The 14,926-nt window shown below is 39.2% G+C and overlaps 1 protein-coding gene across 5 annotated transcripts in view; it reads right to left on the minus strand.

Moving 5' to 3' along the window:
- Window positions 1–14,926, minus strand: part of PRELID2 (PRELI domain containing 2) — a 130,998-nt gene that overhangs the window by 101,013 nt on the left and 15,059 nt on the right. For 3 of the 5 annotated variants that reach the window (XR_010157355.1, XM_063811550.1, XM_003310887.6), the window contains exons 3-4: window positions 14,572–14,645; window positions 12,528–12,688 (exon numbers count right to left, since the gene is read on the minus strand). Coding sequence is in view for 4 of the 5 variants with exons in the window: in XM_063811550.1 (XP_063667620.1) it covers window positions 12,528–12,688; window positions 14,572–14,645 (235 nt within the window). In the remaining variant the exon portion in view is untranslated. Of the gene's footprint in view, window positions 1–12,527; window positions 12,689–14,005; window positions 14,042–14,571; window positions 14,646–14,926 lie in introns of all 5 variants that reach the window. The other 2 variants (XM_009449882.4, XM_001155985.6) reach the window with 1 other exon arrangement.

Consider the following 14,926-nt stretch of genomic DNA (forward strand, 5'->3'; position numbering starts at 1 on the left):
CCAAAAGGGCTGCCAGCTGTATGTTTGCTTACCGCTGGGACCATGGGATACTTACTATTTATCAGGGATTCCAAATCTAGCTACTCAACAGATTCATCAGGAGAACTTTAAAAATGTCGATTTTCATGAGCCAGCCCAGGGATACAAAACTAGAATTACCAAGGTGAATCTACATTTTTAACTCCGCCCCTGAATCTTGGGCCAATATACAACTCAAAACAACTCAAAGGAAAAGGAGGATGAAAAACAATGTCAGCAGGCATCCACTAAGATACAATTGTGTATCACCTAACAATGAAGATATGTTCTGAGAAATGCATTATTAGGCAACTTCATCGTTGTGCAAACATCATAGAGTGTACTTGCATAAACCTAGATGGTATAGCTTACTACACACATAGGCTAGATGGTATAGCCTATTGTTCCTAGACTACAAACCTGCACATCATGTCACTATACCGCATACTGTATGCAACTTCAACAGTGGTATTTGTGTATCTAAACATATCTAGACATAGAAAAGGAACAGTAAAAGTACAGTATAAAAGATATATACCATGTTTATACAAAATGATACACAGTTACCATGAATGATGGAGCCTGCAGTACTGAGGTCACTCTGCATAAGTCAGTGAGTGAGTGGTGAGTCAATGCAAAGGTCTAGGATATTACCGTACACTGCTGTAGACTTTATAAATACTGTACACCTAGACTACACTAAATTTATTTTTAAAATTTTTCTTTTTTCAATAATAAATTAACCTTAGCTTATTGTAACTTTTCTACTTTACAAAAGTTTTCATTTTTAACTTTTTCACTCTTTTGCAATCACACTTAGCTTAAAACACAAACACATTGCATAACTGTACAAAAATATTGTCTTTTATATTCTTATTCTATTAACTTTTTTCAATTTTTAATTTTTTACTTTTAAAATGTTTTTGTTAAAAACACAAAAACACACACATTAGCCTAGGACTACACAGGGTCATGATCATCAATATCACTGTCTCCCACCTCCATATCTTATCCCACTGGAAAGTCTTCAGGGGCAATAACACACATGAAGCTGCCATCTCCTATGATAACAATGCTTTCCAGAATACCACTTAAAGTACCTGCCTAAGGCTGTTTTACAGTTAACTTTTTAAAATATTTTATAAGTTAGGAGTACACTTTAAAACAACAATAAATGGTATTGTAATTACATAAACCAGTAACACAGTCATTTATTACCATTTATATGGTTTGGCTCTGTGTCCCCACCAAATCTCATCTCAAATTGTAATTCCCATGTGTCAAGGGAGGGACCTGGTGGGAGGTGATTGGATCATGGGAGTGGTTTCCCCCATGCTGTTCTCCTGACAGTGAGAGAGTTCTCACGAGATCTGATGGTTTTAAAAGTGGCAGTTTCCCCTGCACTCTATCTCTCTCCTGCCACCTTGTGAAGAAGGTGCTTGCTTCTTCTTCACCTTCCGCCATAATTGTAAGTTTCCTGAGGCCTCCCCAGCCATGTGGAACTGTGAGTCAACTAAACCTCTTTCCTTTATAAATTACCCTGTCTCAGTTATTTCTTGATAACAGTATGAAAATGGACTAATACACCATTATCAAGTATTATGTACTAATACACCATTATCAAGTATTATGTATTGTATACACTACACATTTACACAACTGGCAGCACAGTAGGTTTGTTTACACTGCCATCACCACAAACACATGAGTAATGCATCACGCTATGATATTAAGATGACTATGACTTTACTAGCCAACAGGACTTTTTCAGCTCCAATATAATCTTATGGTACCTCCTTAATATATGCGGTCTGCCATAGACTGAAATGTTGTAGGCAGTGTCGGACTGTATCTCAAAAGCTCCTACTTATGTCATCGAATGCTCTCTTGGCTAAACATGATTGTTTCTAGCTCAATTATCATTTCCCTTTTCAACAAAACAGCTTACTCTACTTTTCAAAATTAGTAACTTTAAACAGTCACCACACTTTGAAAACAACATTTAATCCCATTAGTTCTAACAACTTACATTTATTCGGTGCTTCATAAATGCGCAGAGCATGTCTATTTTTTATCTTATTAAGTCTTCACATCACTCTGTGAGGGAACTCAGGCCAGCTTTATCCCTTTTCCCAGAGTCAAAGAGCACATAAAATGACCAAGCAGAAACAAGAAGAGAAGCTCCCATATTACTGGCTCAATGTAGAGATTCTCTCTACATGGCATTTCCTACCAAATCCTACTGGGCTTCCCCCCTGCACTTACCCTGCAGCAAATTCCTTCTCTTTTCCTTTCCTACCCACAACCCCCTGACCCTGCCATTCCCATTTCACCCCACAAGTACTGTCTGCATCCCCTTTACAGATTTTCATTCATCATTCATTAGACAGATGGTGATGAAGCATCTTCTGGGAGCCAAGCACTGTGCTACATACAGGGGATACAGTGGTAAACTGTGACCTCAGTGCACAGCCACCACAAAACAATTAGTACAGGATACAAAAACAGAGGAGACTCTGATTATATGAACACAAACATCAAATGGCAAATGAGTATCTTTTGGAGGGCAGTCTTATTAAGCCAAAAATAAAGCTCCAGCCCAGATCATTATATTTGTATAGAAAAGGCCTCACTGCTTGGCTCTTCATAATTGGTGGTGCTTTCTGCTAATTGTTTGATTATCCACTGGTGCACTGGAAATCAAGGTCAATATGAGCAGAGGGAGTCATGTTTTGGGACGAATACAGTAGTATTTATTTAGGCTATTAGTTAACTACACCCTCAAGCCCTTTAGCTCCAGGACTGGGCTTAGAAATAATTCCTAAGTCAGCAGAGCCAGAGTGTTTTAATACTTCAGTAAAAGCAGGTATGGAGGTCAATCAAAAATGCCAGTGCCAATCTTAAAAACACACAGAAGTCACCAGACTACCAAATTTACTCATGGAAAAAAAACCAAAAAGACTCTAGAGCAGGGTGAAAAAATGGGACACACCAAAAAATATGCCCAATTAGCCCTCAGCACATGCAAATTATACTATTTGTGATTTTTCAGATGAACACTTGAGACTTAGGATGTTTTAATCCAGAAATTCAAAAATAAAACATTTAAAAAGTTGTATCCATATCTATTAGAGAGTGAAGAATATTCATGAGTAATTTCAGTAGTAATGAAAATGTATTGACCCAACAATAGTGGTGGTCAGGCGCAGAGACTCACGCCAGGAATCCCAGCACTTTAGGAGGTCAAGGCAAGAGGGTCACTTGAGGCCAGGAGTTCAAGACCGGCTGGACAACACAGTGACACCCTGTCTCTACAAAAAAGAAAAAAAAATTAGCCAGGCATAGTAGCACACACCTATATCTCAGCTACTCAGAGGCTGAGGTGGCAGAATTGCTTGAGCCCCGAAGTTCAAGGCTGCAGTAAGCTGTGATTGTGTTACTGCACTCCAGCCTGGGCAACAGAGGGACCCTGTCTAAAAAAAAAAGGAAAAGAAAAAAAAAAGAACAGTTTCTCATCTTATTAATGTAATCTGTGTTTAAGTTTGATTTTGACTTGTTTTTTACTATATTCCACGAGGGATATATTCAAATTATTAACACACACTTCACTAGGCTGAGCTTGTTTTTGCTTTTTTTTTTTTTTTTTTTTTTTTTTTTTTTTGAGACATGGTCTTACTCTCTGTCACCCAGGCTGGAGTATGCAGTGGTGCGATCTGGGTTCACTGTAATCTCCGCCTCCCAGGCTCAAGCAATTCTTCCACCTCAGTCAGCCCCACCAAGTAGTTAGGACCACAGGCACACACCACCACACCCAGCTAATTTTTGTATTTTTAGTAGAGACAGGGTTTCTCCATGTTGCCCAGGCTGGTCTGGAACTCCTGGGCTCAAGCAATCTGCCTGCCTTAGCCTCCCAAAGTGCCGGGATTACCGGCATGAGCCACCGTGCCCGGCCCCTTCATCAAGTCTTGACACACTGCCATGGCCCAGCTATGCCCGACCACTCTGCCCAGGAGAGGGTGGGCCAAATGGGGCCCTAAAATGGTTTTCATGCAATGAGGCTATAAGCACCTGGAGACAAAGAGCCAGCCTCCAACCTGGCCATGGGCCTATGCAGGGCCCTGGGAGAGCTTTTGCTTTTCCACCTTTCCCGGCCTCCCGTAGTGCTGGGATTACAGGCATGAGCCACTGTGCCCAGCCTGGCTGAGCGTTTTTAATGTCAAAAATAAGCAGCAGAGGATAAGCAGAAGCTTTTAGACATAGAAAGCTGAAGACATGGCCATTGAGATGCTGTGCTAAGTGTAGAAGAATAATCTTGTTACTCAAATGCAGGAAAAACCCGGTTTGACAACATCGTGAATAGGTCTCCATTGATGGTAGTAACTTGAAGATACCAGAAAGTTTTTACTTAGCATAAAAACACATATGCTGGAAGAGTAAAGCTGAAGAAAATGCTTTTACTAGGTGATTATCTTCCAGAATTACATTGCAGTACTCGGATAAAGCAAATGTCAATTACTAAAACCAAATCAAATGCATGTCAATTATATTCCCACATGGCATAACAAATACCTATTAAGAGGAAAAGGGTAATAAATAAGAACCAGAAACTCACAAATACATATATTTTAAAGAACAGACACAAACACAAGATAAGAAATTAACAAACCTATCTCAGAACATAAGGTTTTGGAGGGTAAAAACCATGACTTTTTTCTTCCTTCTGAAAAGTCTAAAACAATACACTTCAGTCTCCATTTTCCAAAGTAAATGCGTGTGTCCTGCTCTACATAATAAAGCATATTCCCACAAAAGCTGACTTTAATTTTTTCCTCTTTTCAGCTTAAGATTCACTTTTCTTTTTTCTGATTTGGCCCAAGTGTCTTAAGGCAAAATAGAGCATGAGCATGGCATCTCTCATTCTACACATTCAAGCAGTGCATCAGAGGACCCTATGTGATGCCCCTGAATCTACAACTGCCAAGATCACTGCATGAACCTAGAAGAAAACCAGAAATGTGAGCAGATTCAGTCCACGCCAATTGCTTGCATTGACCCTGAATACTATTCTCTCCAGAGCTTAAATTTCACTCCGAAACTAAAATACAAGTTTCCCAGTCCCATGCCTCTCAAATTGAGGCACTCATAGCCCCAAAGATGTGTACTGAGGGAATGCAAAACTCCAAAATGAACATATTTCTGCAGTGTAACAGTAAATCATTACAAACACTGTTTCTATATTAAATACATTCTGAGAATTAGAATCAAAAGTTATCAGAATTTTTATTTGAAAATAACAACTGTAAAAGTAACAATACAAAACACTAATATCTGCTGACCACTATGGGCTGGCACTATTTTAAGCTTTCTCTATGTACGACTTCATTTAATTCATACAACCACCCTCTGGGAAAGGGTTATCATTCCCATCATACAGATGAAGAAACCGAGGAGTAGAGAAGTGACACAAATTGTACAAGGGCACATAGTTACAGTTTCAGAGGCAGAATTCTTCTTTTTCCTCTTTTTTTGTTTGAGACAGAGGTTGTATTAGTCCATTTTCATGCTGCTGATAAAGACATACCTGAGACTGGGTAATTTATAAAGGAAAGCAGTTTAATGGACTCACAGTTCCACACGGCTGAGGAGGCCTCACAATCATGGTGGAAGGCAAAAGGCACGTCTTACATGGCAGCAGGCAAAAAAAAAAAAAAAAAAACAACTTGTGCCAGGGAACCCCCCTTTATAAAACCATCAGATCTCGTGAAACTTATTCACTATCACAAGAACAGCATGGGAAAGACCTGCCCCCACGATTTAATTGCCTCCCACTGGGTCCTTTCCATGACATATGGGAATTGTGTGAGCTACAACTCAAGATGAGATTTGGGTGGGGACACAGCAAAACCATATCAGGGGTCTTGCTCTGTTGCCCAGGTTGGAATTCAATGGCAGGATCACAGCTCACCGTAACCTTGACCACCCAGGCTCAAGCGATCCCCCTACCTCAGCCTCCTGAGTAGCTGGACTACGGGCATGTGGCACCATGCTCGGCTAATTATTTTATTATTTGTAGAGACAAAGTCTTGGTATGTCACCAGGCTGGTCTCGAACCCCTGGCCACAAGATACTCCCACTTTGGCCTCCCAAAGTACGGGGATCATAGGTATTGAGCCATGCCTGGAGCAGAGGTAGGATTCTAAACGCAGATGCCTACTCAGTTACTGTGGCATAGGACATGAGAGGAGAGACCCTGTGCAGGCCTGGAGGGAGTCAGGTTGGCTGTGTAAATAAAGCAGATCTGTAAATTACTAGACAAAATAGCCAGACACAGAAAAATAAGAGACTATGAGGCTGCCTTAGGCCTTGCTGGCTTTCCAATTCCTGGTTCCTATCCCTTAGGAGGCCTGATCACTGGTACAGAAATATCCCTGTAATCATCTGCAGTAGTGAGTTTCCATTACTTCCAAAGCAAAATAAAGACAATGGGCAACATAGTGCCAAGAAAACATGAAGAGGAAAAAAGGTGTGCTGAGTCCCCTTCTACTATGTCCCAATTATTTCTGTTCAGGTGCCTACCCATCCCCCATGCAGCCCATGTGCTTCAGAGGGAGATGACCTCATCCCCAGCTCCAAGGGCAGATCTTGACTGGATCTGCCAATACACCTATATCATTCCTCTGAACACGCTGATTGGTCTGGGGGAGCAGGTGTTCTAAGTTGACTCAATCACCATCAGGTGAAGGGCTTTTTTCCTCACGGCTAGGAGACAGGTTCCCTCCTCTACATAGCTCTTTCTCTCATTAAATGTGGACAAATTAGTATGCTGATCCTAGATGATGTTGACAGTCATGAGGAATCCAAACTTGAAAAAAAAAAAAGTGGACATACAGAGAAAGGTAGAGCCAAAAGAATAAGAGCTATGGAAATACTGCCCACTTGGCTATGAGATAATTCAGTTCCTTAGTGAGAGGAAGGGCAGTGTCACTGCCAACCGCTCAGATTCTAAAGCTAATCAGCCCATGTTTGAATCTGGTGCTGCCACTTACTGGCCATCTTACTTCATACAAGTCACTTGACATCTCTAGCCTCAGTCTGTAAAACAAAGATAATAGTTCCAACCTCACATGGGTATTATGAGGATTAAATATAGACACACATTTACACACACACATATACATACATACATCAAGCACTTAGAGCAGAGCCTGCACATAGTAAACACATGTAAGGGATGGCTGGTATTGTCTGAGTCAGGGTTTCTGCTACTTGCAGCACAAGGCAGCCTAACTGATACAGGAGGAGGGATAAAGTAAGTACAGGAGGGCTTCCCTGAGGCATGGAGTGCCAATCTGGGTTCTGGGAGAGTCAGATGAGTGAGAAACAGGACATCACCCTATCTTCCCATACCTATTATGGAGAGAATAGAAATTCCATTCCATAAAAAACTACAGGAAGACAATGTCGGATAAAATCAGTGAAGGAAGAAAGCATATTAGAGCTATCCAGTTGTGTGACAGTACAGATGGGGGAAAGCCCAATGTAGTTCTCTCACCCAAGAAGATGCCACAACTGTAGAGATGTCAGTGGGAAGCCAAAATCAGATCTATGTAAAGAGGACATAGAGCAAGGCTTAGTTTCTAAAGGAAACTTATTCTGAGCCCATCTCTGAATTGAGCCAACAGGCCATGCACAGGGACAGAGTGACATCTGGTTTCTAGTCACACACCCACACCTGCTAACCAACACACAGCTTGAAAGTCTAATTTTACACTTAGTAGCCCTGACAGCTTTTTTATTCCCTTTAAAAAAAACTTGTCCCTATTCTGGGTGCAGTGGCTAGCCATTACTCTCATATTTCCTTAGCAAAGGGAAGAAATTAAAGTAATAATGAATCTTTCTTAGATTCCCCCCCCCCATCCCATTACCCATTTATTTAGAATGTCTGCCTAAATGCCTTTCTAAATCCATGTCAAGAGCTAAGGAAACATAAGTTCTCTGGAATGTGGATCCCAGCTTTCAGCATATCAACCCCTAATCAGAAACCTTTTTGTGGCTGCTTGTTGCTGAAGGGACAAAACCCATTCTTCATACCTGGGATCCAAAGCACTCTACAGAACAAGATAAACCCATCCTTTGTAAATGTTCATATTCCTGCCTCACCACTGTGCTCAAGGTGGAGTCTACAATATCTGCATTCGTATCTTGGCTTAGCAATCTACTGACTGTATCACCTTGGGCAAGTTATTTAACCTAAGCCTCCAAAGAATACACATGAAGGATATAGCTTTGACCTTGACATAGTAGGCATCAATAAATGTTAGCCTGCTGTGTCAATGATAGAAAAGGTAGTGTTTTGGAGAGGACTGGAACATAACAAACCAAAGAAAGAAAAAAAAAATTTAACTGGTCAAACCTTCTTATACAGAAGTCTGGTCATATGTACCAAAATATAAAATGCATACAACCTTTGACCAAGAAATCTCACTTTGCTCAATCTACCTTAAATGGTAACAGAATAAGTGGGAAAATATGTAATCATAGAGACTTTCATCACAACACTGTTTGTAAGAGCAAAAACAAACAACCTAAGTTTCAATTAGGAACAGACCAAGAAAATCATGTAAACAAACAATATCTCCAGGTATGATTAATTTTCCTTTTTTTCTCAGAACTGGTTTTCTTACAAGACACATGCATTATTGTTTCTAGAATCAGAATGACTATTTTAAAATAATTTTTGAAAAACACTCAAAGGAAAATTGTTCCTAAAGGATGTCCTCCCTGGATTTTCAGAGCTAATTGTCATTTTACGTATCACAGATGAAAGTTTAGTTCACCTTTTAAGACTAGCTAATAGCTCAAATATGTGCAAAAATTAAGGCTAACACGAAGTAGATGAAATGATTTTTTTTGCACAAAATCAGCCAATTCCATCCTTTTGCTATTTCTACATACAAAGAAAGGAGCTCTATTCTCTGGCCACAGCCTTTACACTTAATCCCAAACATCTATGCCCTATGTGAAACTCTTATCATGAGAGAGACTAAGAAAGAAAAACTAGCGGGTGGTTCAGAGCAAGCCCACCTCTGATGCCAATAAGACATGGCTTTCACACCCACTCAGCGGGCTGCTGCAGCATCCTAAAATTATCACTACAGGACCAAAGTTATGGAGAGCAGTAATGATTTGGACAAGGGTTTGGGCTTAAGAATGGATTTTAAATTTTTGGTTTATAGTTGTTTGGGCTTGAGGGCTTTACTATTTCCATAAAATGATACGTATATAATAAAAAATTCAAACCACACAGAATAATAACAAAAAACACAGATAATTATCCAGTTCACAGCAACCACAGTTCACAGCAATAATCACTATTAACATTTAGTGCTTATATTTTACTTGTTTTTAAATGTATCTCAAAAAAATTAATCATTTTTCACCCATTATACTGGCAAAAGTTAAAAAGCATGTGAATAAGTGCTGACGCTGTTGTAAGGGAATGAATACGCTCATGCGTTGTTGATCAGTGTAAAATGTGCATATTAACACATTGGAAGGCAAAGTGACAGAATCTGTACGTTACGACTGCATGTCGGTGCCCTCCCCTGCCACCCCCAATTCGTGTGCTGAAACTTTAACCTACAACGGGATGGTACTAGGAGACTGAGACTTTGGGAGGTAATTAGGTTTTCATGAGGTCATGAGTTAGAGACTGCATTTTGGGATTGGTGTCCTTATAAAAAGAAACCAAGACTAGAACTCACTCTATCCACCATGTGAGGCAATGATGAGGAGGCAGCATCTGCAAACCAAAAATATGGCCTTCACCAGACACTGGAAAGGCCAGTGCCTAGATGGTGGATTTCCCAGCCTCCAGGTCTGTGAGAAATTAATGTTTACTGTGTAAACCACACAGTCTATGGTATTCTTGTTATAGCAGGCAAACTAAAACACTATATAAACTAATAAAAGTATGCATGTCTTGAGAATCAGCTATATCGTTTTCTGTATTGAGATATAATTCACTTACCATAAAATTCACCCTTTTAAGGTACACAATTCAGTGAGGTTTAGTATATTCGCAGAGTTCTGCAACCATCAACACTAATTCCAGGACATTTTCATCACCCCAAAAAAGAAACTCCGTACCCACTGGCAGTCACTCATCACTCTCCTCTCCCTGTAACCCATGGAAACTAATAATCTACATTCTGTCGCTATGGATTTACACATTCTGGACTTTTCAAATAAATGGACCCATACAATATGTGGCCTTTTGTAACTGCCTTCTTTCATTTAGCAGATTTTCAAAATTTGTCCATGTTTAACCATGAATCAGCACTCCATTCCTTTTTGTAGCTAAATAATATTCCATTTTGTGGATACATTACATTGGGCTACATATTTATCAGTTGATGGACATTGGCTTGTTTCTACATTCTGGCTATTATAATGCTATGAAAGTTTTGTACAAGTTTTTGTGTGGACATATATTTTCTCATTTTTCTTGTAGTATCTAGGAGTGAAATTGCTGGGTCAAGTGGTAATTCTACGTTTAACTTTTTGAGGATCTGAAAAACTGTTCTCCAAAGCAGCTGCACCATTTTATATTCCCATAAGAAGCATGTAAGGGTTCTAATTTCTCCACATATCCACAACCAACCCTTGTTATTGTATGTCTTTTTTTTTTTTTTTTTTTTTTGGGACAGTCTCGCTCTGTTGCCCAGGCTAGAGTGCCGTGGTGCGATCTCGACTCACTGAAACCTTCGTCTCCTGGGTTCAAGCTATTCTCGTGCCTCAGCCACCCATATAGTTGAAACCATAGGCGTGCGCCACCACACCCGGCTAATTGTATTTTTTAGAGACGGGATTTTGCCATGTGACTAGGGTGGTCTCAAACTCCTGGACTCAAGTGATCAGCCCGCCTTGGCCTCCCAAAGTGCTAGGATTACAGGCAAGAGCCACCACGCCCAGCCTGTTTTTCACCTTCTTGACAGTGTCCCTTGAAACACAAAAGTTTCTAATTGATGACATCAATTTTACCTATTTTTAATTTTGCTGCTTAAATTTTTGCTATCATATCTAAGAAATTACTACCTAACCCAAGATGACAAAGATTTATACCCATGTTTATTTCTAAGTGTCTTATAGTTTTAACTCTTTCATTTAGGTATTTGATCTATTTTGAGTTAATTTTGTATTCTACATGAAGTAGGGATCTAAATTCATTCTTTCATATGTGGATATCCAGTTATCTCAGCACCATTTGTTGAAAGAAATATTCTTTCCCCATTGATTGGTCTTGTAATATTAACTGTTTTAAATCTATCTAAAATGTTCTATAGTTTAATTGTGGCAGTGGTGGCACAACTATATATTTGTCAAAAATCAAAGAACTATACACTAAGAAAAGTAAGTTTTATTGTATGCAAATAATATCTCAATAAACCTGATATTAAAAAATTCTACTCTAGGCCAGGCACAGTGGATCACGCCTGGAATCCTAGCACTTTGGGAGGCTGATATAGGAGAATCACTTGAGCCAGGAGTTTGAGACCAGCCTGGGCAACATAGTGAGACCTCGTATCTACAAAACAAATTTTTTAATTAACAAGGCATGGTGACACATGCCTGAAACCTTCATCTCCTGAAGCACATGCCTGTAGTCCCTGCTTCTCAGGAGGCTGAGGTGGGAGGATCACTTGAGCCCAGGAGGTTGAGGCTGCACCGAGCCATGATTACACCACTGCACTCCAGCCTAGGTGACAGAGCAAGACTGCATTTCAAAAAAAAAAAATGTATATATATATACTTTAGATAAACAACTCATATATAACATAAAGGATCATATACAAGGAAGATATGCTTCACAAATATTGTAATATTGTTTGTAAAAAAGAACTTAGATACCATCTGTCTATCAAAAAAGTAGTAGCTACATAAAATGTCATATAGTCACAGGATTGAATTATATGCAATAAAGGAATAAGCTAGTTTTATATATATATATATATATATATATATATATATATATATATATATATATATCTCACATGGTTTAAGCTCAGAAACATTCCATTAAGTAAAAAAAAAGAAGTGCACAATTTAAAAACTCACAATTTACAAACTAATTTATAACTTACAATATATGTTTTAAAATATATACAAAACCATACTATACAGCCTCTATGAGTATATATATAAGGATCTAAAGGTATCTCTTTAAGGTCTGGAAGAATATTCAGCAAACTGATAACACTCACTACTTCTCAAGAGGGTGAAAAAGACAACAGGATTGGGGGAGATGGTGAGACAGAAGGTGAACTCTATCATTTCCTGACCTCCCTTGCAAAAAATTCATTAATTACTGTGATTAAAAAATTAATAATGTGGAATTTGTATGAGTTATAAACAGTGGTCGTAAGTATAGAACCACAGATTTTTAATGTATGTACTCATGTGTCCATCCCTGCAACCAAAACACACACACATACACACACGAGTCTTACCAATTTGGGTTTTCCATACTTTCCCGGAAGACAGACTCTTCCTTCATGGATGCATACTGTGTCCACGTAAGGCAGTGACTCCGTATGGCCATGTTTCTTTCCCGAGGATTGAGCCATGACTCCTCTTCTAATTGAATATTGGGTACTTTCAAAATGCTCACCTGTCCAACAGAAAGAAAATGGCTTTTTCAATTTAGGAAGAGCAGGCAACATAATGACTGCATCCAGAGTTACTCTCAGTCTTGGATAACCAAGAGGACAAGTAATCCTGATACATGGATGATGGCTCACCAGTGGCTGTACGTTTTTGATAATCAAACATACTATGACCTTACTAAGTGCTGGTGAGGACATGCAAATGACCCAGGATTTCTGTAGGCTATACAGTCTCTGGCCTAATTTACCTAACTGCTAAACACTAAGCAAATTATCAGCCTCCTTCGCGTCTCCTCTAAGGCTGGTTATGGCCTTCTTAAATTGATGGATTCTAATCGAGCCCACTTACAAGCTCACATGCAGAACAATATCAGGTAAAATATTTTCTTCATTTTAAACTCTGTCCAATACCTAGAAATGTATGGTTTCCTAGGTGAAGACATGGAAAACTACAAAGGCAGAATTGTACAAGTCAGAGGTGTCCTTAAATTATTTAAGAATTGAGATACAAGACAAAGTTGAATGCCTTTTTAAATAATAGATTCAGAGTGAGTATATAGGGCAAAGGCAGGGTACACACTCTGGAAAAAGCCAGTAATAATTTGCTGCTACACTGCAACAAGTTTTACCATCTGGAAAATAAAAGAAAGTTCATTTTCATTGTCATATCAGCTTTATTACACTGAAGAATGTGACAGTCTTTTAATTCATGATAAGGAAGTGATGGAAGCTGCCATTTGTTCCACATACAGCACAGCAATTTGCAAGCTAATCAGCAGGAGCCAAGCTGGGTTCCACATCTGATATGGTTTGGCTGTGTCCCCTCCCAAATCTCATCTTGAATTGTAGCTCCCATAATCCCCACGTCATGGGAGAGACTCAGTGGGAGGTAATTGAATCACGGGGGCGGGTTTTCCTGTGCTGTTCCCATGATAGTGAATAAGTCTCACCAGATCTGATGGTTTTATAAAGGGCAGTTCCCCTGCACACGCTCTCTTGCCTGCTGCCATGTAGCATGTGTCTGGGCTCCTCCTTCACCTTCCACCATGATTGTGAGGCCTCCCCAACCATGTGGAACTGTGAGTCCATTAAAACTCTTTTTATTTATAAATTACTCAGTCTCAGGTATGTCTTTATTAGTAGCCTGAGAAGGGACTAACACAACATCACACACAGAATCTCTCTCAGGTTGAAACTACCCTCTGAGACCTGTTTAAAGGGCGTATCCAGATGCTTTCCTCTGACTTCCTCATAGCTCTAAAAGGACTCCCACTGAAAATCCCTCTATGGGTCAAGCAATGTGATTAAAAATTTCCACTCACCTTTTTCCAACAAAGAATCACCAGAGTGCTTAAGGACTTCAAAGAGAGAAAACAATTTGCTATCATGAAGATTTCATCATCAATGATATTACTTTAGAGAAATACACATAAAGACTTACAGAGGGTGTGGAGAACATTATACTCTGGGAAATAACTGTTATCTCTGATAGTGAATTAGAAACTGAAGTTTTTCTCTTTCTTATTAAAGATGAGACTAAATATTTACATTCTTCCCATTTCTGATCATTCTCACCTAAGAGTAATTTCTAATCATGAACAGATTGGATAGTCACTTCATGCAAAATGCCAAAAGTATCTTTAAAGTAACTGCACAATATCTCTATGTCCATTAAGAGTTCTTCACAAGACAGAGAGACAAAGTATCTCCAGTGGCATCTGCTAAAAGTCAGGTTGGATAAGAAAGAGCTTTCTTCCTCAGAAGGTTCTGAGGTAAAAGGAGTAGGAAGTTTCTAATGCTCCTTTACATCAGAAAATGCTGTTCCTTTTCATGACTATTAAAAATTACTCAATGTTACAACTGTGATTACATTTTAAAATGAACTTACCTTCCTTAAAATTTCTGGAACCACGTTCTGACAGATTGCAATCCTCTTTCTGTAGATGACCCCTGTTGATTCATCTAAAAAAGAAATTTTTTTACACAAAAAAAATTAAAGAAATGTGTTCTTTTCTTAGTGTCAATAAATCTTGCGGGGGTGAGGTTTTTTTTGTTTTTGTTTTTGTTTTTTTGAGACACCCAGGCTGGAGTGCAATGGCACGGTCTCGGCTCACTGCAACTTCTACCTCCTGGGTTCAAGGGATTCTCCTGCCTCAGCCTCCCGCAGTGAATCTTTTAAAGTCAGTATCAATTTTCTATTTGCAAGATTCCTACAGAAAATGTTTAACTCAAAATTCAGTTTC

This window comes from Pan troglodytes, chromosome 4, assembly GCF_028858775.2.
Source record: "Pan troglodytes isolate AG18354 chromosome 4, NHGRI_mPanTro3-v2.0_pri, whole genome shotgun sequence".
NCBI classification, from domain to species: Eukaryota; Metazoa; Chordata; class Mammalia; order Primates; family Hominidae; genus Pan; species Pan troglodytes.